Consider the following 26,714-nt stretch of genomic DNA (forward strand, 5'->3'; position numbering starts at 1 on the left):
AATATGCGTGCCATCTATCACCCCTCCGCAGTTAGGGAAGCCCATTTGTGCAAAGCCATCCACAGTGTCACGCACGTTGCCCAAAGTCACGGTCTTTCGGAGCAGTATGCGATTAGTGGCATGCGGTTGACTTTCCCACTCCGAACTGGGTAGCGACCAATCGGTAGCGCTCTGGAGTAGCCAGCTTCCACAGTGCAATCGCCATGTGCTTCTCCAACGTCAGGGCAGCTCTCATTCTCGTGTCATTGCGCTGCAGGGCTGGGGCAAGCTCATCACACAGTCCCATGAAAGTGGCTTTCCTCATGCGAAAGTTCTGCAGCCACCGCTTGTCATCCCAGACGTACATGATGATGTGATCCCACCACTCAGTGCTTGTTTCCCAAGCCCAAAAGCGGCATTCCACTGTGGTCAGCACCTCTGTGAATGCCACAAGAAATCTTGTGTCGTAGTTACTACGTGTGGTGAGATCAACGTCAAACTCCTTTTGCCTTTGTAGTTTAAAGAATAACTCCACTGCCACTTGTGACGTGTTATTGCGAGCAGCATATTGGTCAACAGTGTGTGATCCATTCCTGGAGACTGAAGACGCAGAGCATGCAGTACAGTCAAACCGTTGAGAGATGGCTCCAAATGCAGACAGAAGCAGAGGGATTACTGAGATGCAAAACAATGTGTCACGGGGCATTGGGACAGGACCCAGGATGCTCCACGACCCCCTCTGCATTCGCTCAACTCTTAGCGGCAGAAGAGGAAGAGATGCTCTGTGGGATAGCTCCCCAGAGTGCACAGCTCCGAATAACACTGCAAGTGTGAACATGCTATTGTGCAGGCAGCTGACAGTGTGAACACACAACAGCGGTTTCCCTTCAGTGCTCTCTGAGCCGCGCTTCCGGCGATGTTACTCTGCCAGTGTAGACATACCCTTAATGCACAAAGATTGGTTATACTCAGTGTGGCTATACTCAGGGAGGTAACTGTGTAAAAGTAGCATTGTTATGTTCCATATTTCTCACTCATTGATTTACATAATAAATTGTTTCATTTTACAGGTAAAATGCTGCTTTATTATAACTGCCAACCCTGCAATCTCCTTCTGGGATCTAAATTCAAGATGGGTTCTCTCCTTCTCACATATCATCATTCATAATAATGGTTCTGGACTGGAACTTAGCCATCCTGATGGTGCTGTGTGAACTAAAAAACAATCTGCTCGCTCTCCTAGCACTGTGTTGGTACTGCTGTGCAACAGGAATAAAGAGCAGTAAAAAAAACAAAACACCACCTTATTTTTGTTACTAAAGTAGGCAGTAGTTAACAGGGAGCAGATTTGTACCATAAGATGAAATTTTTACAGTAACTTTTTTGATCGTGCCTGCTCTTTAATGTCTCATTGGTCTAGTCCACATTGCAGCTTTTTAGCCTGTTTTAATTAAAATAATCCAGTTTAAAAGTGATTAACACTATCGAGAGGCTTGGACTGGAACCCTAAATCCAGATTCCCCCACCCTTCTAGACTTTGGAATACTTGGTATCTAAATTTTGCAGCTTTAAATAGTCGATTAAAAGGTTTGCATGCATATGCTGCACAGTTCTTAAAAATGTTTTGTAGCTGCGTTAAGGAGTTACATCCTACTAGTAGTAAAGATTGCAGTACACATGGAGAATAAACAAGTCCTCAAATGTTTGATGATTGGACTAAAATTGTTCACTGCTCATTTAGATTGAATGGGGACACTGATATACTAATAAATCCTGGGAGATTTCTTTATTTGTCCATTGAAAAGTACGTCTGACCTAGTTCCAAAAGGAATAGTGTGTTTTAGTGTGGCTGATAAAACTGTTTAATTTGAATGCCACTATGCAACTGAAACTGTATTGAAGACACCATTTTCAAAAGGGTAGTAGATAGAATGGCTTCTGCATGTCGTAGTAATGCAGCTTGTAACAAAATTAGATGTGGATTTACAACCTAAGTTAGACTGCAAAGCCTTGTTTATGTTAGGAAACCAACCAGCAACTGAGGTCCCTCAAAAAGATGATGAAAATGGTTTACCTGGTAGTGTAGATGGGGGGCAAACACAGAAGTCTCAGTGATGCTTTCCATAGCTTGCTGAAAACATGGATTGATCCAGTCAACTGTCTTTTTATCACTGGTGTAGCGGGACTTGTTACAGATATAAACATTGTCTCCAGCAGGTAGTTTTCCTAGAGTAGACGATGCTTATTACAATTTGAAAATGAACTCTTTCAGCCACATATACAAGTACTAGCATAGATTGGGTCATAATAGTCACTTTGAACTGAGAAGACAGTTTTAAGAGTGAATTTATTAGATGTGCGTACTATTCATTTGCAACTGGGGAAAAAAGTTTAATTTTTTTTTTAAAAAGTAAAGTTATAATTGGGAGCTAGATGTACAAAAAGCTAATACATTAAAGTGAAGATAAAGGTATCATCAGTCTGGGAATATGCAGTCCATGAAACTAATCGTAAATTAGTTTGCGCAGTGCGTCATGCAATAAACCAACATTTTTTTTCACCATTAACAGTGTGTTATACAAAATTGCTGGTATACTTTTACCATCGTGACCAAAGAGTAATTTTTTTTAGTGCATAATGCCAATGTTTGCTTCAACATACCACTTTAGCTTGTTCAAAATAATCCCTCTTTAGATTTTTTTAAAACTGATTATAGCAGTACCATTTTTGGAAAAAGACTATGCGCAATAAACCGTAGATTTTGGGCATTGGGATTAAGATTTTCAATGTTTATCTAATAGTCAAAGTCCTTATTAGTTAGAGACCTTTTTAAAATTTTACTGCACATCTGTACATTACTTTGGGGTTTTGAGGCACTAAAACCACCCATTTATTTATTATGGCCTGAGCAGTTGCCGCACCACAGACAGGAAAGATGATTTTGTTGTTAAGATACTAGACTGGGGCTCAGGAATTGTGTGTTCATTTCCCAACTCTGCCACAGACCTCCCGCATGATCTTGAGCAAGGTGCTTAGGAAATGTTGGAATTGCCATATTGATCAGTGATTTATCAAGTCAGTAGCCTGTCTCTGTGGTAGCCACAACAAGCTGGTTCAGAGAAAGAAATCCTGCCAGTAGACAGTTACAGGATTTCCTGCCCTCAAGTAAAATTTCCTCCTAACCCTCAATAGTTAGAAGTTGGCATATGCCCCGAAGCTTGAAAGTTCTTCTTCGAGTCGTGTCCCTATGGCACAGGACTCTCCTCCATGCTCATTGGCTGCCCCATCTTGGGAGGACGTGGAGGAAGACGAGGAGGACTCCTAGTTGCTCTCCTCAATTTCTGTTAGGGGTTCGACTACATACCCCTTTGGGAATCTGCCCTCACACAGAGGACCTTGCGGCTCACCAAGGATGGTGGAACCAACCTTGTATGGCACCCCCCGCTTCCTTATGGACCCCCCCCAATGCCCATACTGGGACACATGAGCTGCCTATTGGCAACAATTTCAATAGACCAGTGGTACCATCCCTTAAGGATATGGGGGTTTCACATCCTCCCTCTACCCTTCGATGGCAGGAGGAGATGTTTGAGGAACTGAAGGCTAGGGCAGATGAGGAAGTCACACCCGACTCCCATTTTGTTGTTGTCACTGGATGAGGTGGTTATGCCTTCCTCTTTTTCCATCATTGATGACTTCGGGCAGTTCCAGGATCTCAGAGTAGCTGACACTCTGCAGATCCCTCTGGAGGAGGTCAAGTATCAGCAGCCTAGGCTGCTTGATATTTTGCAGTCAGCAACACCCTCCAGAGTGGCGCTACATATTAATGAGGGTCCTCTGGATCCGGCTAAGACGGTATGGCAGACACTGGCCACTATTTCTCCAACATTCAGAAGAGCAGACAAGACATGCTACGTGCCCCCCCTAAGGGCTCTGACTTTTTATTTTCCCATTCCCCACCTAAATCTCTCCTGGTGGATGCTGTGAACGAACAGGGTAGGGAGCACTTTGAGAATAACTTCCTTTGATAAGGACCGAAAGTGATTGGATCCCTTTGGACAAAAAGTCTTACTCATGTGCAACCCTACAGTTTCAGATCACAAACTATCGGGCGGTCACGGCCACATATAAACCTTACTCATTTCAACAGGCTCACGGCTTTTTATTGAACAACTGCCACAGGGAATAATTCCATTGCACGGAATAATTCCAGTCTGTTGTTGCAGAGGGTTAGCTGTTGGCCAGAATGGCTCTCCAAACATCTCTAGATGCTGTGGACACTGCTGCCGGATCCATCTCCACAGCAGTAGTTCTGTGCCGGGTGTCCTGGCTCCAGCTTTTGGGGTTTCTGAGAGAGGTCCTCCCCTTTTGATCATATTCTGTTCTCTGAAACCATGAATGACTTCCTGCACGTGCTTAAGGACTCCAGGGCTACCTATTCTCTGACATGGGATGCCATGGACAGCCAGGTGGCAGTCCCCTTGCACATAAAAAAAAAACTCCCTAAACTGGTGGAAGGAGCAACTCCACATCTGTGCGGATGTCCCTGTGATGGGTTGGATTACAGAAACCCCTTTGGGACTGCCACCTCATGTGCCAAGACTACTTCTGCCCCTGCTTTCCCTGCCAGCTTGAGACTCCAGCACCCTGTTTTGTTGAGCCAGACACGCCAGTCTGCTCCAACACAGACCCAGGGTCTGAACCATGTGCCCCAAAGCTGCAGACCTAGCTGAAAGCAAGTTAAGAAGTGTTTCTGCCTTTAACACTTAGATGCCCAACTTCCAATCGGGTCCAAACCCCAAATAAATCCGTAAACTCATAAATTGTTTGCACTCTATAACACTGATAGAGAGGTATACACAGCTGTTTGCGCCCCCCCCCCATATTAATACATACTCTGAGTTAATAAGTAAAAAGTGATTTTATTAAATACAGAAAGTAGGATTCAAGTGATTCCAAGTAGTAACAGACAGAACAAAGTGAACAAGCAAAATAAAATAAAACACGCAAGTCTAAGTTTAGTACAGGAATAATACTGAATACAGATAAAATCTCACCCTCAGAGATGTTTTAATAAGTTTTTTTCACAGACTGGACACCTTCCTAGTCTGGGCACAATCCTTTCCCCTGGTACAGCCCTTGTTCCAGCTCAGGTGGTAGCTAGGGGATTTCTCATGATGTCCACCCCCTTTGTTCTGTTCCACCCACTTATATATCTTTTGCATAAGGCGGGAATCCTTTGTCCCTCTGGGTTCCCACCCCTACTTCTCAATGGAAAAGCACCATGTTAAAGATGGATTTCAGTTCAGGTGACATGATCACATGTCACTGTAAGACTTCATTACCCACTTTCCAGCCCACAGGTATACAGGAAGACTTACAAGTAAAACAGAGCCATCTACAGTCAATTGTCCTGGTTAATGGGAGCCATTAAAATTCCAAACCACCATTAATGACCCACACTTTGCATAATTACAATAGGCCCTCAGAGTTATATTTCATATTTTTAGTTTCAGATACAAGAGTGATACATTTATACAAATAGGATGACCACACTCAGTAGATTATAAGATTTGTAATGATACCTTACAAGAGACCTTTTGCGTGAAGCATATTTCAGTTGCATTATATTCACACTCATAAGCATGTTTTTATAAAATCATATAGAGTGCTACGTCACAGTCCCATTCTACCACCCACCCCTATCACTGACCGACAATATGTCCTGCATGTTTTACATCAGCAAGCAGGGAGAAGCAAGTTCCCCCTCCTTGTGCACCAAAGCTATAAAGCTCTGGAACAGGTGCATAACCAACCACCTCCAGGTTTCAGCAGCCTACCTTTGAGGCATCCGTAACACCACTGCCAATACCCTCATCAGATGCTTCTCCCACAACTGTGAATGGGAGCTTGACACTCAGGCCCTCTAAGAGGTTTTCTAGAGATGGGGACAGCCAGAGATCAATCTTTTTGCCATCTCCAAGAACAGAAAGCATCCTCTCTTCTGTTCAAGGGGGAGTCTCAGTCGTCATTCCCTGGGGGACGCCTGTCTTCTACCATGGAAGAGGACTCTGTTCTATGCCTTTCCCCTGACACTCCTAATTCTAAGGGTGATGAACAAGATCAGGCAGGACAAGGGCAGAGTAATCCTTAAAGTATCTACCTGGCCAAGACAAGCTTGGTACCCTTACTTGCTTCAACTCAGTGTCCAACCACCGATCAAGCTCCTGACTGTTCCCCATCTCCTGTCTCAGGATGCGGGCTGTGCACTTCACCCCAACCTGGCAGTGCTATGCTTCAGAGCTTGGCTCCGGGATGGTTCTGAGGATTAGAGTATCTTGTTCTGCGGAGGTGCAGCAGGTGTTATTAAACAGTAGAAAAACATATCCTGCACGACTTACCTGCAGAAATGGAAGAGATTTGCCCCCTGGTGTGGTCATCGCTGCCTCTGGCCTAACTTGGTTCCCCTGTCCCTCATCCTAGATTACTTGCTGGATCTGAAGACATCTGGGTTATCCATCAGTTCAGTCAAGGTACACCTGGCCACCATAACAAGCGACAGCAACTGCATTTGTGAAGAATGTCCCGGTACCCAAGATATGCAGAGCTGCTACTTGGACTTCAGTCCATACGTTTTCAAAACATTATGCCCTGCTTGGTGCCATCAGATCCAATGCAGCACTTGGCTCTGTAGTACTCTCTTCATTTCTGGATCCTGTTCTGAAGCTCCGCCCTTTTCCTAGGGACACTGCTCGGAAGTCACCTGAAGTGGAGCACCCATAAGGATGCTACTCGAAGAAGGAAATGTTACTCACCCTGTGCGGTAACTAGTTCTTCAAGAAGTGTCACCATGGCTGCTGGCTACTACCTGCCCTCCTTTCCCTCTGCTTCGGTTGTTTCCTATGGGATGATTGAGTAGAGAAGGAAGTGAGGATGTTTTGCCTGCACACCCCTATATAGCCTCAGTGTCTGCCACAAGGAGGAATAGGGTGCATGGGCAGGCCTAATGGGCACTGCCAGCTAGAAATCTGCAATCGAGTGCTTGAGAGGCACATACGCACCTGAAGTGGAGTACCCATAGGGAGACACAACTTGAAGAACTACTCTTATTGCATAGAGTGAGTAACATTTCCTTTATATCCTTACCAAATTTGGTGTGTAGTTTTAAATATCTACTCTTAGAACTCCAAATATTATCCATTTACATGCATAATCCTTTTTTAAAATTCATTTACGTTCTTTGCCTCAATTCTGTCTTTTCCGCAATCTAATTGTCTACCTTAATCTCGCTATATTTCACCTCCCCATTTATGAAATGAAGGTAATGCAGGCTTTCTGCCACCCTTTGTATGTCTTATCTATTTAGACTGTAAAATGAAATGAGCAGGAACTGCTTTTCACTATTTCTAACCTCAACTCCTGAAACAAAGGCACTCAGATCTTGGAACCTGTAGGCTCCAAGTAAAAATATTTTTTAATTTATTAGTATTTTGTGCAGTGGGTGCAGGACTAGAAATGTGGAAGCTTGGAAAAATGTAATGTTACTTTTTATGGTAGTAGCAATATTTAGATATAATGAATATTTATGACTATTTTTTAATGGCAGTATTTTTTTTTTGAGCATATATATCTCATAAAAACTTTGAGAAGTTGCAGTAATTGAAAGGGGGAAATAAAGGCCATACTAATCTCTCTTCAGACATATAAGTATTATAAAGAAATCTTAGTGTCAGATCAGTGTATCTGGAAATGATTCGTTATGCCCATTTGAAGTTGTCTGATTTGAAGGATTCAGACCTGAAGGAGTTCAATCTCTCTCATTATCTATTCTCTCTGTATTTCTCTTCCTCCCAGGCAGTGCAACGTGTCATACTATGTGAGCTGTATCTGCTTATTCAAATAAAGAACTGTTATTTGGTGACCCCTGGTAAAGAGATATTAAGCAGAACCCACAATTCCAGTAGCTTTATTTTACTGTATCTCTATAGATCTACAGCTATTTGAGAATTTAATATAGATAATTTTTATTAGTTCTGTCTCTGCTTTAAGAAAAAAAATCATGTTTAATCAAACATATCCTAAACAAGCAACTTTACATTAGCTTTATTATATCATCTCTTTCCCCCTCTACATACTATCAAACTGTTCAGGGGAATTATTTAGCAGCAAGTGATCTTCCCTCATTAAGGTTTTTAAACTGAATGTTATGATTGACTATTTCTGGTAAAGTTGAAGATGAAGGTAGGAAGAGAGATTGAAATCTGGGTCAAATCAATCCTTCTGCTTTTGTCTTTTCCTTTGCCTTTTTTGGAAAATATTCATTTTGATACAGACTGGTTTGTTCTAAGCAGAAATCCACGAATAGTGAACATGGTTACAACAGTGAAGCTTTGTAGATTCAAAAAGAGAAAACTATAGGTTTCCATGGAAGCGGACACCAAAAATAAAGTGAAGAGGATGGTTATTAAAACCCCTCTAATTTGTTTTGCACATATAACTGTAAATTCTTGTTTAGTTAAAAATCACGGTAGCTGAGATTAGTCTTCCTTTAAGACTTTTTCTTGTCTTGATCACATATGGCATTGGCCACTGTCACAAGGCAGAATACTGGGCTAGATGGACCTTTGGTCTGACCCAGTTTGGCTGTTTTTCTGTTCTTATGACCGATGATTAAAAAGTTTGACCTTCCTGCTGCTGAATATTGGAGGAGGAGGAGGAGGATGGTAAAGTACATCTCAAAGCCTAAAGCACATTTTTTCACACAATACGATAGTAAAATATGTGGTTAAAAGATCAGAAAGGTGTGCAAAAGATTCTTTGCTTAGCTAAAACTATATAACTGCTTTAGAGAGTATGAACACCACCCACTATGACGAGTAGATAAAAATACAAATGCATTAGAAACATCAGTGGCACTTTTAAAAATATTGTGCTTATATGTAAAGGGGGTGAGGTGGGAAATCTGTCTGCTAAGATCTACTGAATAGTCACAGTGGGCACCCAAAGTGGGAGGAGTGTGGAGATGTAGATATTTATTAAAAAAGCAGCTTAAAATGTTAATTATTCCAGTAGGCACCAGTCCAGCTTTTGATAGCATGCAGGTAGACTGTTGCAACTGTACAGAGCTTCATTGAAGTCTCTGGGAGTCCATGAGAGCACGGGGGTCCACCCACATGGTATGAGTAGCAGGATCCAGGCTTTCATCTGCTTTAAAACTGAAGATGGTTTTCAAGAAATGGAATGCATGGGGTAGGCAAAGGTGACACGACTTCCGCTCTTCAGAACTGTGGGTGACAAAGGGTGAGGTACACCTTGTACATATACACACGAGTATCTGCATATGTGGGCACAGTCACCTGAATGTGTTTCTGCTCCATTGAGGGATATGACTTATGAGCCTCAGAGGGCAGGGACTGCACTATAAGTGCAAAATATAATTCATTCCTACCTAGGGTGACCAGATGTCCTGATTTTATAGGGACAGTCTCCATTTTTGGGTCTTTTTCTTATATAGGCTCCTATTACCACCACAACCCCCTCAACCCCCTGACCCGATTTTTCACACTTGTTGTCTGATCACCCTATTCCTACCACAGGCTTTTAAACCATCCCAATCCTCCATCTCTCAGTTGGGCTATAACACATTCAGGTGACCATCACTGTGACTTTATGTATTGTGGCTGCCCTTCCTCTTCTGCTGAAAAAATATGCTCTCCCATTTTCCAGTCTTAACTAAAAAAGAAAAAAGTAACAGATCCAGATGAAATAAAGCTATTTTTACACAGTTTCTTCTCTACAGAACTATCAAGGCCTATACTTTAAGGGTGGGGTTTTCAAAAAGCACTCAGGGTATGTCTATACTGCAGTTAAAAACCTGCAGCTGGCCCATGCCAGCTGACTCAAGCTTTGGCTAAGGGGCTGTTTAATTGTGGGGTCGATGTTTGGGCTTGGCTGGAGTCCGGGCTCTAGAACCCTGAGAGGTGGGAGGGTCCCAGAGCTTGGGCTGCAGCCTGAGCTCAAATGTCTATACCATAATTAAGCAGCCCCTTAGCCCGAGCCCCACAAGCCCAAGACAGCTGGCACGTGCCAACTGTGGGTTTTTAATTGTAGTGTACACATACCCTCAGCTTCAGTGCAGGTCAGCCCCTGTTGAAGTCAATGTGAAAATTCCCCTTGACTCGGGTGGAGCAGAGTTATGCTAACACTGAGTGCTCTTGAAAATTCAACCCTTCAAGCAGTAAATTGCAAAGTAATTTCCTATTTATTCTAGGAAAGAGAACAGGTAGGAATATGACATTTGTCTTTATAGGTTGCTGTCATTGTTCTCCTCTGAACGTAGTTTAAGCTTTCATTTGAAGTGTAGAGTTATGCTTAGCTATTTACATAAAATCCCTATTGTTTAATCTGATCCTTGAGGTTATTTGTTGTATTATTATTATTTGTTTCTTTTCCAGTGCAAATAAATATGTAGATATTTTACCGCCTCGATAACTGGGAGAGAGTTCATGCTTCAAAGGATGCTGTATTTTAGTATTGAAACGATACTGCTCAGTGTGGTGAAGCTCGCCCCTCTGCAGAGGGTCAGCAGAAAGCCTATATACCACTTAAACTCACCGAGTGAGGAGTCCGGGATTTTATCCTGAGAACTTAAATGGGACATCAGTGATGCACAGACCTTGTGCTGACCCTCTCCAGAGGAATGAAGTTTACCTATAGTGCTAATAGCATATACCAAACCTCCAAAAAATGTATGCAAGGGAAAGACAATAGTTGGTTTCATTGATTTGACTCAATCTGTTCTCTTACTCTGTCTCCCAGTGGCTTTCTGGCATGGAACACCCCCGATTTCCTGACACTGTTGCCATGTCTCCCAACCCTTTTCTCCCTCAAGCTCCTCCTTAAAGCAGAGTTCTTTTATGAGACCTTTTGATCATCTATCTTCTCTGAGCATTAACAGTTTTAAATACAAAACATGAAGTTAACAGAATGGGTGCTCCCCATTAATTACCTGTTTGTTGCTGCATCCAGTCTTATTTCCTTAGTTTATAAGTTGTCTATTTAGATAGTCTTCAGAGATGGGACTTTTTTTACACTTGACTGTAAAGTATCCTCCGCAGCTTGGTACCATGTGTTATCCAGATATTAAATCAAGCCCATTCCCTGGGGGGCAAATCTTGAAATGTCATAGAATCATAGGACTAGAAGGGCACAGTTGCCAACTTTCACACGGTAAATAAGCACCCCAACTTTCACAATAAGCCAAAAATCAAGATGATCCCATTTCAAAAGAAGGCCAAAACAAGCCAATCCCTAAGAACCCCAACACTGTATGTGACTAGATTCCCCCCGGCAAGCAGTCTGGGACTGTGGTGGGCCCGCTGTGCACCCCTGACTCTCTCCCGCTTTGCCCCTGCTTGCCGGGAGCTGATCAAAAAAAAGAAGCAACAAGCTACAAGCCAAAAACAACAAGTTAACAAGGAACTCACAAGGCACTTAAGCCAAAAACAAGCCCAATTTCTGTGTTTTTTTTTCGTGGGTTTGGCATGTCTGCTGGAAGGGACCTCGAAAAGTCCTCTTGTCCAGTCCCCTGCACTAATGGCAGGACTAAGTATTATTATGTCTGCCTCTCTCTCTCTGTTGTGGTGAGTGTGTGATGGGTTTCACTTGGAAAACTGCAAGATTATTTGATTGCTGTCTGTTCACCAAATCCTGCTGTTGCACTCAGAAATGCTCTGAAGGCTGCATGAGAGCACATTCATGTGGGTCTGGATGCAGCTTAGGGTGAAAGTTAACACCCCCTATGCTTTCAGTTGTAATTGGAAAGTAGCTCTTACCTGTGCTCAAGAGAGCGACTGAATTTCAGTCTTCCAAACATTTCTTAGGAATGTTTAACTGAAGATCAAGATATTCAGTAACCTCAGAAGAATTTGCAGTGTAAAAATCTTTTTGATCGGAGATTAGTTTAGTTTGGTGGGTAAAAATTCCTTAAATAGCAAATTGTTGACTGTATGGAGATAATTATTGGTAGCTGGGCTATGCTAAATTGGCTAAGCTAAATTGAAATAAAGAATTAAAATCAATTTAATCAATCCCCCTTCCCCCCTTTCCCCCCAAAAAAGAAAAAAAAAAAACCTCAGAAGGTACTGGTTTTGTAAACATTACTAAACAGTTTTCTCAACAACTTCCATTCGAGATCATGCCACAGGAATGTTCTGTACAATTACTGCTCAAATAAAGGGAGGGATGATAGATTCATAGAGTTTAAAGCCACAAGTTATCATTAGATCATCTAGTTTGATCACTTGTATTGCACCCAGTTTCCGCTTTATTGAACGAAATAATTTGTGTTTGACTAAAGCATATCTTCCAGGAGGGCACATCACAGCCCTTGGTAGTTTGTTCCAGGGTTAATCACCCTGTCTGTTGGAACTTCATGCCTAATTTCTAACGTGAATTTGTCTAGTTTCAACTTCCAGCAGTTGGTTCTTGTCATGGTTTTCTCTTAGAAGCCAGTATTTTCTCCCCATGATCAAGTCCCCTCAGTCTTCTTTTTGATAAGCTAAACAGATGAATCTCCTTCAGTCTCTCTCTAAGGCATGGTCACCATCCCCCAGATAATCTTTTGTGGCTTTTTTCTGCACCCAGGTCCACCAGAACAGGAGGGTCAGGGACCTATGACTATGCCCTCTCACTTTTTACCGCCGTAAGGGCGGGCGAAAGAGGGGAAGGGGCGGAGAGGAGCGGGCGGGGTCTTGGGAGGAAGAAGCAATGCAGGAGCGGGGCTTCAGGGGAAGGGGTGGTGCGAGGGTGGGGGGAAGGGGCAGCACTAGGGTTGCCAACCTTCTAATCACATAAAACCGAACAACCTGCCCCCTACCAGAGGCCCCACCCCTGCTTGCTCCATCCCCCTCCCTCCGTCACTCATTTTCCTCCACCCTCACTTTCACCGGGCTGGGGCAGTGCAGGCTCTGGGGTGGGGCTGAGGATGAGGGGTTTGGGTTGCAGGAGGGGGCTCAGGGCTCGGGCAGCGGATTGGGGTGGGCTCCAGCTGGGGGTATAGGCTCTGGGGTGGGGCCAGGGGTGAGGGGTGTGGAGTGCAGGATGGGACTCCAGGCTGGGGCAGGGGGTTGGGATGCGGGGTTTGGGGTGCAGGAAGGGGATCCGGGGCTGGGTCAGGGGGTTAGGGTGTGGAGCGATGAGGGCTCCAGCTGGCGATGAGGGGTTTGGGGCGCATGAGGGGGTTTGGGTGCGGGAGCGGGTGAGGGCTCTGGCTGGGGTGGTGGGGTGGGGCTGGGGATGAGGGGTTTGGGGCGCAGGAGGGGACTCCAGGCTGGCTGGGGCAGGAGGTGAGGGTGCAGGGTCCAGGTGGCGCTTACTGCACCTCTGAGGAAGTGGCTGCCAAGTCCCTGTGGCCTATAGGCACATGGGTGGCCAGGGGCCTCTGCACGGTGCATGCTGCCTTCGCACCCGCAGGCGCCACCCCCCACAGCGCCCATTGGTTCTGGTTCCTGGCCAATAAGAGCTACGGAGCTGATGCTGGGGCGGGAGCAGCGCGTGGAGCCTCCCAGTCCCTGGCTGCCCCTAGGAGCTGCAGAGACCTGGAAGCCACACGGAGCTAGGGCAGGCACGGAGCCTGCCTTAGCCCTGGGCTTAATGTCCCAGTCAATGGTGCCGATTGACGCCACCAGGGTCCCTTTTCGACCGGGCGTTCCAGTCGAAAACCGGACGCCTGGCAACCCTAGGTGGCACGGGGGGGCGGGACCACCGTTCGGGCACCAGTGCCCCACCCCCCTTGCACTTTTAGGAACCTTTCGTTGGTCCTGCTTACATCATCTGTTTGTTCATTGGGAATTCTTTAAAGTTAAAGAACTGTTAGAGAATTAAAGCATTTCCCCACTGAAGAAAGTATAAATATCCTTACCCTAAGTAAAAAAAGAGAAAAAAAATATAAGGGTGAATTGTGTAAAATGGAAATAACCAGCAAAGAATGGTGAATGTGCAATGTAATGCAAGTAACTTTGATTCAGTACCTTCATAGCTTGCAGCTAAGTGTGATTATGCATATTAATCGTAATTCAGTATTCAGTGGGCTGACATTCCCTAAAAATGTAAAGCGTCTTTTACAGTATAATTTCACAGAGCTAAAAAAGGCCAATTCAAATGCATTAAGCACTCAGGATGTATAGCTTGAAATGAGTGAGCTTGTTTTCACTGAAGTAAAATTGGAATGTCATTTGAGTGTTGCATAAGAGCTACCAGAAAAAGAGCAATAAGCATTATATGGTCCCATTAAGTGACTGCTATCCAAGTTAGGAATTTTTGTGTGAGAGGAGTTAATGGAGCTGCTGGTCTGTGAGGTTTTTCCTTCTTCCTCTCATACCTTATCCTTGGCGACGTCAACTTCCAGACTGATGTCCACTTGACTCTTAGCCTCTGCTTCCTCCTCCCCATTTGATCTGCAGTGGTGGATCAGTTCTCGCACTCAGCATAATGTCCTCTTGATGTTGTCACCACTAAATATTTTTTCTCTCATCTTCCCACCACAGAGTTCCCTTTCTCTGACCACCCCCTTGACACCCTGCCCTACCGTAACCTCCAGTCCATTAGTGGCTATGACTTCTTTCCTGTTTTTAATCCCTTCCTTCCTCTTCTGTCAATGACATCACTGACTCCCTCTACTCCACATTTTCTACTACTCTCCACTTCTTCATACGCCCCTTTTCCACCTCAAAGTCTGTCCCACCAACACAACATCTCAGATTCACCCCCTTATCTGATGTTCCTGCATTTCTGAACACCTCACTAGAAAGTCCCAGCAGACATGAATTTCCTCCAATACAAAACTGTTTTCTCGTCCTTCAGTTCTGCCATCTTGCCAGTCAAACAGCTCTACTTCTCCAGTCACGTTGACTTTATGCCCACTGTCTCAGCTGCTAAGGTGACAACTTGGATTCTCTCCCAGCTCCTGTGCCCTCCTCTTCCACATAGGATCTTGCTGACTTTTTCAAAAAGGTCAACAAAATCCAGCATGACTTGCCCCTTTTCCCATCATGTCTCCTCCTTCTCCATGTCATCTACAGTGAAGTTTCTATCCTCTTGTTGTAGTGTCTCCATCTCTGCCTCATGATTTCCCCTTCCTTCCACTCCCTTATTCACCTTTCTCCTTAGCTTCTCACTCTCTTTTCACTCCTGCTTACAATAGAAGCATGCTATGGTGTCCCCTCATCTAATCCCTCCTTCCAGAAGTAAATGACCCATGACCCCATTTGCCTATACTCAGCTCATTTCTTGCCTCTGCCTCCAAGATCATCAAGTGCACCTTCTTTTACATCTGTTGCCACCTCCATCTCTGTCTGGCTTCTGACCACTCGTTTCCATTGCAAGTGATCTTACCAAGCCTCCAATTAACATCTTTATGGCAGATCTCGACCATCTACCGCTTCTTCCTCTTTCTTGATCTCAATTGCTTATGGCATGTTAAGCACATTCTCCTTGATATCTTGATTTTCACCACTCCGTCCTCTCCTGAGTTTCCTCCTACTTGTCTGGTTGTGTCTTCTTATACTTTCACAAAGGTTCAGCTGCCATCTCTATGCCAACACTCACAGATCTACTTCTCCCCTCTTGACTTGCCTCCCTCCATCCAATCCCACACCCTAGTCTGTCTTTGACATCTCCTCAGATTCATCTCACCATTGGCTTAAACTTAATCTGGCTAAACTAAACTCCTTGATATTTTCCCCTCCTTCCCCCTTTCTTTGTGAGTGTTGACAGCACCATTATCATCTCAGTCATTCAGGCCTGGAACCTAGATACTGTATCATTCTAGCTTCCTCCTTCCCCCTTTTGCCACATACCTAGTCAGCATTTGAATTTTACTACTCACTTCTCCAAAGCATTTCTGATATCAGGGCTTCACTCCGTCCACACAGCTAACTCTTGTCCAGGCTGCCATTATAGCTTGTCCTGACTACTTTGGGGCCTCCCTGACACGCACATTATCCTTGTCAAGTCCATTCACAATGCAGCTACTAATAATTCCTTGTCCAACATTATGATCGTATCACCCTCAGTATGAGTTACTCCACTGGGTCCCCCTTCTCCATTCCATAAAATTCAACCTTCTTGTCCTTCCTTCCAGGCTCTACACAACTCTGCTCCTCCCTGCTTTCACTTCTCTTGTCATTCCTCTGCTCTGCCAATGATGCCAACCTTGATAGATCACTTGTCCACTCATTCCCCAAGCATCTTTGTGTTTTCTTCCTCATCACCCCTTACACAAGAAATGCTGTCCTGGAAAAACTAGCCTGTAAGGCCAGTACACTGTCCTCTCTGAAAACCCCCTCACCCCCATCCCCCCACACCCCTTGGCATGCTTCTCCTGTGATGCCACTGGAAAATTTCCCCAGTGATAATGCCTACTTATATACCGGTCGGGCTAGACGATGTCTATTTTATTTATTCATTCATAGATTTTTATCTCGTAATTTAAAACAAATAAATGTAAGACTAGGAGTCAATTTGTGCACATAGCTGGTCCATTTGACCACATGTTCCTGTCATGGTCATCTTCATCCTCTCTCCAACTTTCCCTTTTTTTCTTTCTCTCTTGGCTGCACCAATTTGAGTCTTGTCTTAAGTTAGATTGGAGGCTCGTTTGAACATGGACCATGTCTTTCCTTGTACAGCTCCTGAAACAAGGGGCCTTGATTCTGACTGATGCCTTTCGACACTACCATAATACTTAATTATGCGATAATAACATCAGAAAACAACTGAATTTTTTTTATTTATACTCAGATAATCTTTAAGTTGTATAATACTCTATACCAACAATTTTTCAATGTGTTGCAATAAAATTAGCTTTTTCTGGTTGTTTTCTTACATATTCAAATATATGATGATGTCTGTTTATATTACAGTAGCAACTAGACGCTCCAACTGAGATCAGGGCCTCATTGTGCTAGTCACTGTACAAAAATGGAGTGAGAGATACTCCCTGCTCTGAAGAGCTTACAGTCTAAATAGGCAGGAAGGGAAAGAGACACAGAAAAGGCCAAGAGTGGTCAGTGTCAGAACCAGAAATAGAACCTAGGTCTCCTGACTCCCATTCCAGTGCCCTCTCCACTGGACCATGCTGCCAGAAGATGCCTGCCAGTTTCTGTTTGAAAGAAAACATGCAAGGTAGCATAAGCCATGTGTATAGTGCCAGTGAGACTAAGTGATTTTAATGCAAATAGTATCATAGGTGCAGTGTGTTCATTCTTGAATGTTCCCCCGGAATATTACATATTTCTCTGTCAGATCATATTTATTGTGAGCTTAATTACTGCTCTTTGGGTTCCATGCCAAGTAACCTGCTGAATTTTTAGTTTATTGCATTTCGACTGTCATAAGAATATCATTTAGTTTATTACGTTAGCCTGTCCTAAATTAACATCCATATAGAACTACCCACTTGCTAAGTTCATGTGTTTTTGAATTTTACACCTTTGTTCCCCCTTTGCTATTCTAGGAAGACCAGGACCATAGACGCCGAATCTTGGCAGATTGCAATTTTACACATATAATATCTCCAACTGAATAGATGCCAGGCTTCCTCTTGATTTAGACAGATCAAAATTGAGAAGAGTTTTAGAATAATGTTTTTATTTACAGATACTTGAAAAAGAAACTCTGTATGTTGCATAAGTCACACAATATAGAAAATGCAGAATGACAAGTGCAGTTACTTGGCTTTAGAGCTGTCTAAATGCATATGAGGACATGTTAGAAATTAATTACATGAAAACACACAGCTGCTTATAATCATTGTCTGAGGTCAGACACGCCTGCTTTGCTGCACCTGTCTCACTCTGTGTGAGCAGTGCAGGGGGCTATGCCTTGTCTTTTTGTGGCTGTCATAAATCCTGACCCTTCCCACAGATGCCTGCTTTCCTAGGGTAAATTATTAAAGTTTAGAACATAAGTACTTGGAGGTTTAGGGACATCCAGAGCATGGGGTTGCATCCCTTACTATCTTGGCTGATAGTCATTGAATGTCCTATCCTCCATGAATTAATCTAATTCTTTTTTGAGCCCAGTTATTCCTTCACAACATTCCCTGGTAATGAGTTCCACAGGTTGACTGTCCATTGTGTGAAGAAGTATTATCTGATGCTTGTTTTAAACCTGCTGCCTGTTAATTTCATTGGGTGATCCCTACTTCTTGTGAAGGGGTATTCAGCGCTTCCCTATTCACTTTCTCCACACCATTCATGAGTATATAGACCGCTATCATATCCCCCCCTTTAGTCGTCTATTTCTAAGATGAACAGTCACACGCTTTTTAATCTCTCCTCATATGGAGGCTGTTCCATTTCCGTAATCATTCTTTGTCAATTGTAATATATCTTTTTTTGAGATGAGGTGACCAGAATTATTCAAGATATGTGCGTACCTTAGATTTGTTTAGTTTGATTGATCTGTTAGTCAGACACACGTTGTCATTGGATATTATAAAAATACTTGTAAATATGCATAATGCAATAGGTCTGAGAAGTCTTGATGCCCGTTCTCTGGTTAGTTAGGTGAAAGCAATGTCCTTGGACGCCTCAATGGGCAGTCATCCATTTTTAATAAACAGCCTTGTGCAAGCTGGACAAACAGATTAATTTGATTAATCTGGGGAAAAGGCCCAGGGCCACAATTTGAACAAAGCCTCCATATTGCATAAGCAATTCTTGTTTAAGTAGACATAATTTGGTGTGAGTGTTGTATTTCGGTTACATTCCTACTGTTCCATTGTCTCCAATGTTATTTATCTAATTAGAGGTACCTGGAATTTTGTTCATTAAGAGAAGATTGCGTTCTGGCTATGTCTTTATACACTCTTACGGGGGGGTTATTGAGAGGATTTCTGTTTTAGAATGTGTGAGTATGTGAATTGAGCGTCTTCAGATATAATACTCTAAAGTATGGATGTGACTCACATCTGACCAAATACTCATTGGCTAGAACAAACTTTCTCTTTTCACACCTCTGCCTCCTTCTTTCCCTCTCACCACCACTTTATTTTGGTTGGGATGGGCTTTTGTAGAATTATTACTTGATATGTTACATCATGTTGGCAGTGTTATACCAAATGTGCCAAACTTCAGTAACACTTTTTACACTTATTCTTCCTGGTGTATTGTCTTGAATGATGTTTGTATGACAATTATTTGTTGTTGATGACAATAAAAAGTGGCTTAATAAAACAATGTAAGGTGATTTTAGCTTTCTGGAGCTGTAAATCAACTAGAAACCAGTTAGAAGCAATCTGAGTCTCTGTTTAAACAGAAACCTGCTAAATGAGTTTACACAGAGATGAATTGGCACTTCTCTTCAAACTGTGTTCTAAAACCAGCCACTTTTTAAGGATTCTACCTGCATCTTATGTGTGCAGGTGATAGAGCTTTTGCTTTGGTGATAGCTACGCCTTGTGTACATTAAGGAAATTATTTTAATTTCTCTAGTATAGAATTCACTCCTCCTGGATATCTATTTTATTATTTGTTTTTCGTAACCCACTTTTTGGTAACATTTGATGCATACACAGCTGCAAAGGTGCATCATAATCTTTGCTCTGGATATGGATTAACTGGTGTGTTGATAGTAAATTTTCTATGGTCAACAGTTTTCATCAGTTTATTTAGGTAATGAATGTGCTTTTTGTAGTGACCCAGCCACTCCCAGTCTTTATTCAGGCCAAATTTGATGGTGTCAAGTTTGCATGTTAATTCCAGTTCTGCAGTTTCTTGTTGAAGTCTGTTTTTGAAACTTTTTTCTTGAAGAATGGCCACTTTTAAGTCCGTTAATGAGTGTCCAGGGAGATTGAAGTGTTCTCCTACTGGTCACTACAAAAAGTAATTTTCCCTCTGTTGATACTCACACCTCCTTGTCAACTGTTGGGAATAGGCTACATCCACCCTGTTTGAATTGGCCTCGTTAACACTGACCCCCCCCCCCCCCACTTGCTAAGGCAACTCCCATCTTTTCATGTGCTGTAATATATATACCTTCCTACTGTATTTTTCACTCCATGCATCTGATGAAGTGGGTTTTAGCCCACTAAAGCTTATGCCCAAATACGTTTGTTAATCTCTAAGGTGCCACAAGGACTCCTCATTGTTTGTTTTTGCTGATACAGACTAATATGGCTACCCCTCTGAAACCTGTCACCACACAGGGACTTAGGTTGACTTAATTATGCTGCCCAGTGGTGTGGGTTTTTCATGCCTCTGGCTGAGGTAGTTAAACCAATTTTCTATTTTAGGCCAGTCCTAATTAACATTTGACGTTGGATTTGACGTTGGAGGGAAAGAGGGATACAATCAAACATCTACGTTGTTTGTAAATAAATCGCCAACTAACCTCATCTACCCTTCAAGCGAATTTTAACTGGCTTATTTCTTATGTCCTGAGGAGAGGGTAGTGCCCTTATGGTTCAGGAATTTAGTGTGTAAGGGATGGTATGGAAACAAAGCATGAATATACCTCTTGTTCTCACCTCTATTTTAAAAAAATTTCTTAAAAAAAAAAAATTAGGAAAATCACAGTTTATTTTTATTTGAATGATAAAAATCTCAAGTACCAGTCAAAGAGATATGGATATTCAAGGCTATAGGGATATTCTTAATCTGTTTAAAACTGGTAGAATAATTGTCACCTTCATCATAGGGATGATCAGGGCATTAGTTGGCTCATGTTTTGTAAATTACTTTGAAAATATAGCTTGTTCTGTATTGCTCAGCATTAACATTTTATTGTTTGCTAATAAAGCTACTCTTGTTAACGAACACTGTGTAACCTTTTGTTGTTTCTATTTCCAGCAAAGAGCTCCGGGGAAAGTTTTGTTGGATGCAGTTTGCAACCATCTGAACCTTGTTGAAGGTGATTATTTTGGCCTTGAGTTTCCGGATCATAAAAAGATCATGGTATGTGAATGAGTTTCATTTCTTACTTATTTTCATCTACACATTTTATGTATATTACAGTCCCTCCTTCCGCACCTACCCCACATTCAGAAAACATTTTAAAATGTGGTTTTATTGAAGATTTCAGTGGGTTTTGCTCGATGCGGATGATACGGAACTCATCTCAAACCCTGTTCCTCATTTATCCATATTGAAGATAGGAGTGGTGTTGTAACCATAGTAACTGTTGGTATAGAGACTAAACACCATTTTAATTTTTGATTGGTTTGGATTGTGATAATGGTAAAGTCCTGCCTGGTAGATAGGAAAAAGTCACCAATATTATGACACAGTTCCATAAAAGGCATCTTTTCTATCCAAGGGCAATAAAAACAAGTCACTGTCCTTTGTTTGTTACACTTTGCTGGGGTTTTTTTCCTTTTAATCAGCGGTAAAAATCCTATTCAGGGAGTTCTGTAATACAGGACAGGTGTGCTGGGTATGACACCTTTGTCTCTGAAAATACATTACTTGACTGCAACAGGCATTTATCATTATATCATAGAGTGGGGGGAAGAGATTGCGAGAGTGTGTTAATAGATACACATCAGTTTTCATTTTTAAAATTCCATTTTGCTTTAAATCTTAATGTGTCACTGTGGCCTACTGAATTGTGTTCCTGTTAGTTGGATGCTGTGGTCATTGCATTCTTCTGTGTACTTTGTTTTGCCCATATGGTGAATTCTGCCCCAATACACTAGACAGCCTAAAGGATATACATTAGGGGCAGTTATTTTAACTTCCTGCCAGAAGGGAACAAGAGTTCTTAATTTAGGGCGGGAAAGAGGATTTATCTGTCACTAGAGTAATCTGCTACCATTGTTTTGTGCAATTTTTTTATGCAAAAGAAGAGAAATTAATATTACATAGTTCTGGGCTAATAGTTACTGAGAACAAAATAGAAAAGTGAACAGTAATATAAAGTTAATTTTAAAAAGTAATAAATCACAGACCTTACTTTGGGTTTACTTGAAACATTAATTTTAACAGGTAATTTCACAATCTTCCATGCATCCTCAGCTAACATTTTGGTAACTCTTATTGACAGTAGTTTAAAACAATGTATGAACATAGCTGTGCAATAATGTCACAGTGGACAATATAGCCTGTACAGTTATGGAAAAGAAATATTCAGATTTTTCACTTTTGTGTTTGTAAAGTTGCAAACATAAAAGTTATAGTCCAGACAGCATATGTAATTTGGCCTCTTTGTGTATATGCAGTTATTTATATAACTGTGTGGACTGTTTACTTATAAGCCATAATATCTATGTGCAACGTGGATGAGTTGAAGTTGCTTTTGAACCATAACTTTTAATTTCTTGAATTCTCTGGGGGGAAAAGCATTATCCACAATGTAAAATTTTACATCATGCATAACAGAGAATTTGCATTTAATTGCTTTGCTTTTAAAAAAGTGAGTGTATGCATACATTTACATTTATTTGAATATGGTTCATTGCTTTTTCAAATAGTGTGTAATACAAGATAAAAATAAATGCCTGAGCATTTGTTTGGACATTATCATATGCACATGAGATCATATATTCAAACACAGGTCTACTTACTGCAATGTGTAGAGTTCCAGATCAAAGATACTTGTGTGTTTGTATGCCTGGCAAGCTATAGCATGATATGTTTGTAGAAGGCAAGACTGTCACTTGTCCTAACTTCGTTGCATAGACCAGTGGTCTCCAAATTGGGGTGCACAAGACCATCCCTGGGGGTGCACGGCAGGAGGAGCAGCGCCCCTGGACCTTTGATTCTTTGGTGGCACGCCGGCAGCAGCTGGGCTCTCCCCACTCCGTCTTTGGCGGCATGCCGGTGGCAGCTCTTCTTCTTCTTCTTCTTCTTCTTTTTTTTTTTGCTTACCTAGAGCTGGCCCTGGGGGTGCGCGATTCAAAAAGTTTGGAGACCACTGGCATAGACAAGTAAAGATGACGTTGCATGGATCACTGCTTCACACATTGGGGTGTGCAGAGCTGCACCTCTCTGTTGAAACACAAGCGCTGTTGCTAACTCTTGCAATTTTATCACAAGTCTGATATTTGATGTTTTCCTCAAATCGACAGCTGCTGGGAGCAGATTTACTTGTGAATCTCCGCTTTCATTTAAGAAAAAGTTTCTGTCCCTCAGAGTTGCAGCGAAAAGCTTAAAACATGAACCCTAAATGCTGTAAAACAGAAGTCAAATAAAAAGAATTCCCAAATTTTTTTTTTATTTCCTGCTTTTAAAGCCACACCCATAATTTTAGGGGCCTGACTCCTGATTTTTGAATGCATGCTGTTGGCAATATTGGTGAAGTCTTGGTTTTGCCCCCATTCCCCAACATGCCAGTAAGCTGCACCTTGGAAGGTGCTGCAGTAACTCTCTGCTCTCCTATGACAAAGAGAAACTGGGGAAGGAATTGGGACTCTCTGGATACAGAAATCCTGCAATGACACGGCTATGCAACTCCCCTTATGCAGGGCTAGATCGCAATCTAGCTCTAGCCCAAAACAAATTGTGCAGAATTATATGCTACTGGGTAAAATGTGGAAAGCCCAGACTCTTGTGACTTGGTTATTTCTCAGTCAGTCTTTTTTTCCCCTCCAAACTTGGCAAGCACACATTCTTCACTGAGGGATTGTGTACATGCCAAGTTGTAACTTCTGAAACAAAACACTCTGAGTTATCAGAGGGCCAAAGAATGTTGGAACTAGTTTTTTAACAAGTGAAAAACACCATTTTTCCATCCTTGAGTAACTAACAAATGACCAAATAGATTTTCTTCACACCTTCCACAAAAAAAGTGAGGGGAGTCACCTTTTGAAGTGGAGCAGAAAGAGAAATTTCATCCCATAGGGAAACTTTTGTGAATATATAAGTCCTTGAATAATAGGGCCTTAGGACAATAGTGCCTCCAAGGAGCTACCTCAGCTCTGTAATAACTATGAAAATAAATAGTAATGGGAACAATTTTAACAGAACCATTTGACTGTGTGTGTGGTTCCTGAGGCTATGATTCTATAATATGGATATTTTGAGGGTGTCCCTGGCTCTGCCTAATTAAAAACTGCTCAAGGTCCACTTTAATTTGTGTGTTCATATTAAAAATATATTGTTGTTGTTTTCCTGAGAGGACAGTGTGATTGAGCTGCTCTTTGGGGCAAATTTTATGGCTTTTAGATTGTTCTGTACCCCTTTTGAAGTCTGTGCACCATTCCTCCCATAACTCTAGACATGTATTTATTAACTGAGGGCTGAGATGTTTCTCCCAAACTCCCTCCATCTCACATTGGTTGTTTGGCCTCTACCTCGTTTTGCTGCCCACTGTAGCCTTCTGCAACACACTGCGCCTCTGTCCACGTCCTTTTGACTGAGAGTATGAGTGCAGTTTTCAGGTCTAGACACCCTGTTTTTGTTGACCACCTCCGCTTAGAGGTTGAAAGACTTTACACAGGGCTGGTCTGTGTGAAACACTCATACAATAGTAAAAACGTGATTTATTAAGATAGAGAATAATAAGATCAAAATAAATAAAATGATGTGGCATAACATACCACATCTGAGTACTTTGCAAAGCCCAATGATGTGGGCTCTTCTTGCAGAGAAGAGAGAAAATGTTACATGGCTAGAAAGTAAAATCCTTTCCCTCAGACTTTGAGTAGTGTGTCTGCCTCACACTGCTGTGCAGACAGAACCTCTCATCCAACCTTATTCAAGTGGGTGGTGTTAGAGTTTGTTGCCCTATCATGGGGAAGTCCTCTCAACATTTTCACGGGTGTCTCCTTGAGGAAGAAATTCCCCATTCAGTGTCCCCAGTATCAGGATTATTGTCTCCTAATCACTCCTCTGAGTTTCCCAGCCTTCTGCTCTCCAACTAATGTCAGAAGCACCCAATGCCACATTTCTTTAGACTAATCTAGGTGATATTCTTGATTTGCATTGCCATTGTTCCTTGCAATAGGAGCTGGCTTGTGTTCTCCTGAGGGGTACATCCTGTTTCTATCCCTGCTCCCTACAGAGGCACTCTAGGGAGACTTTTAAATTTGTCTTACCAGTTTTCCCTTACCGTGGCACACTGAGTTGTCTTTGAGTGCTGGCCCCTATTTTGCTATGGGGTATGCATGTGCAACATGCACCTGAGACTGGAGAGTTGCTTGTAGGCAGCATCCAGGGGCCTGTGCCCCTGCTCTCCTTGTGCCCCACACTGAGAATATAAGGGGTGGTGCAGATCGATTGCCTCTCTAGTTCTTTCTTACTGCAATGCCTGCATTGGAATCTTCCAGTGTCTGGGAGCTTCTCCTTTCTCTTCATCCATATATTCAAAGTTACATTATTCTTCCTTGTTGTTAGGGTTTTGATAGTTAGGGTTGGCTAGTTCTAGAGTCCTCACCCCAGGGAACCTTCCCAGTCTCCCAGTGCAGGATTTGGCTTATGCTCATGATTCTGGGCTTCAAAAAACAGTTTCTTGTCCCCACTCCTTTTCACTGAGTGATGACCACCAGTGCTATCTCTACTGCCTTGGGCAAGTGCATATCTCTATCAAGTGCAGTGTCAGATGCTCCTTCCCCGCCGAATGCAGCAGGCACGAGAGCTCCAACTTCAAAAACACCCGCTGGAGCAGGTAATGAGATGTCAGGAATAAGGCCCTGCAGCTGTGCCTGCTCAGTACTCCTGACACCATAATGAGCCAGCTAGGCTGCCTGATGGACCATGCTGTCAGATTGGCTGAGGAAGTCAGCAATAAGTCAGTCATCTTATGCCCAGCAGCAGCAGTAGCTCACTCGCTGCTCAGTGCACACAACCACGGACTCCCTGCTTCCCTGTGCTCGTCTGTCTCCAAGCCCTGCTCCTGCTTTGCTCCTCCACAGCTCCAACCCAGATCCTGCTCTGCACCCAGCCTTGCTCCTGTCTCAGAACCAGCCCTGCTTCTACCTTCCTTGACTCCTGGTAATCTGATTCCAACGCTCGGCTCTGACTCCTGACTTCAGCTCTCTCTTGACCCTGGGTTCTGTCACTCAGACTCTGTCTTGGTTCTGACCATCAGCCCTGGTTCTGACACTGTCGTGACCCTTGGCTCTGGCTTTCAGACTTCAACTACTAGGTCTGACTTCCACTCCGACCACTAGGAATGACCGCCTACGACCCAGTCCGCTGACATGAGACCCCACCTGTACATTGGCCAGAGTGGGCAAGGTGCTTGCCCACTAGCTCTGTGCCTAACTCCAGAGCCAAGAGGGGCAGAGGGAAGGACCCTCTGGCTGGGCTCCCTCGTGAGAGTAAGGAGCATTTTTGCAAACAGAAAAGCTGATCCCCTCTTAGACCCTCTAAGAAAAGACATCCCTCCTCGTCCTCATCCAGGTCAGGTGAGCCTTCAGGCATAGGCCACAAAGACTTAGATCGTTCTAAGTCACATGGGCGTAATCAGAAGACACGTAGGTGCAAGACTTCTTCAGTACCAGCTTTTGAATTGACCTCGACATCGACTGTGATACTATCTAAACCAAAGCACCAAGACCTGAAAGATCAGGGACCACCTGTACTGTCAGAGATCTTCAGAGAAAATCACTGGTAGTACTATCACAGTTCCATAAGGAACCACCACCTACTACCACTCCAGTGGCATGGAGTGACAGATCACAACCTCCAGAGGTAATGGTCACTTATACCACTCCTGACAATATCTTCATCCTGCCAGACCCACGGTCTCCCTTGTTGTCGGGACTGATCCTTGCCAGGAGGATACAGTCTCTT

General features: G+C 42.9%; 1 protein-coding gene across 9 annotated transcripts in view; it reads left to right on the forward strand.

The window, feature by feature from the left end:
• The window catches only part of FARP1 (FERM, ARH/RhoGEF and pleckstrin domain protein 1), a 329,042-nt gene that overhangs the window by 178,223 nt on the left and 124,105 nt on the right, over positions 1 to 26,714 (forward strand). For all 9 annotated transcript variants that reach the window (XM_037896136.2, XM_037896146.2, XM_043534898.1 and 6 more), the window contains one exon: positions 20,832 to 20,936. In XM_037896136.2, the coding sequence (XP_037752064.1) occupies positions 20,832 to 20,936 (105 nt within the window). The remainder of the gene's footprint in view (positions 1 to 20,831; positions 20,937 to 26,714) is intronic.

Source organism: Chelonia mydas, chromosome 1 (genome assembly GCF_015237465.2).
Source record: "Chelonia mydas isolate rCheMyd1 chromosome 1, rCheMyd1.pri.v2, whole genome shotgun sequence".
NCBI classification, from domain to species: Eukaryota; Metazoa; Chordata; order Testudines; family Cheloniidae; genus Chelonia; species Chelonia mydas.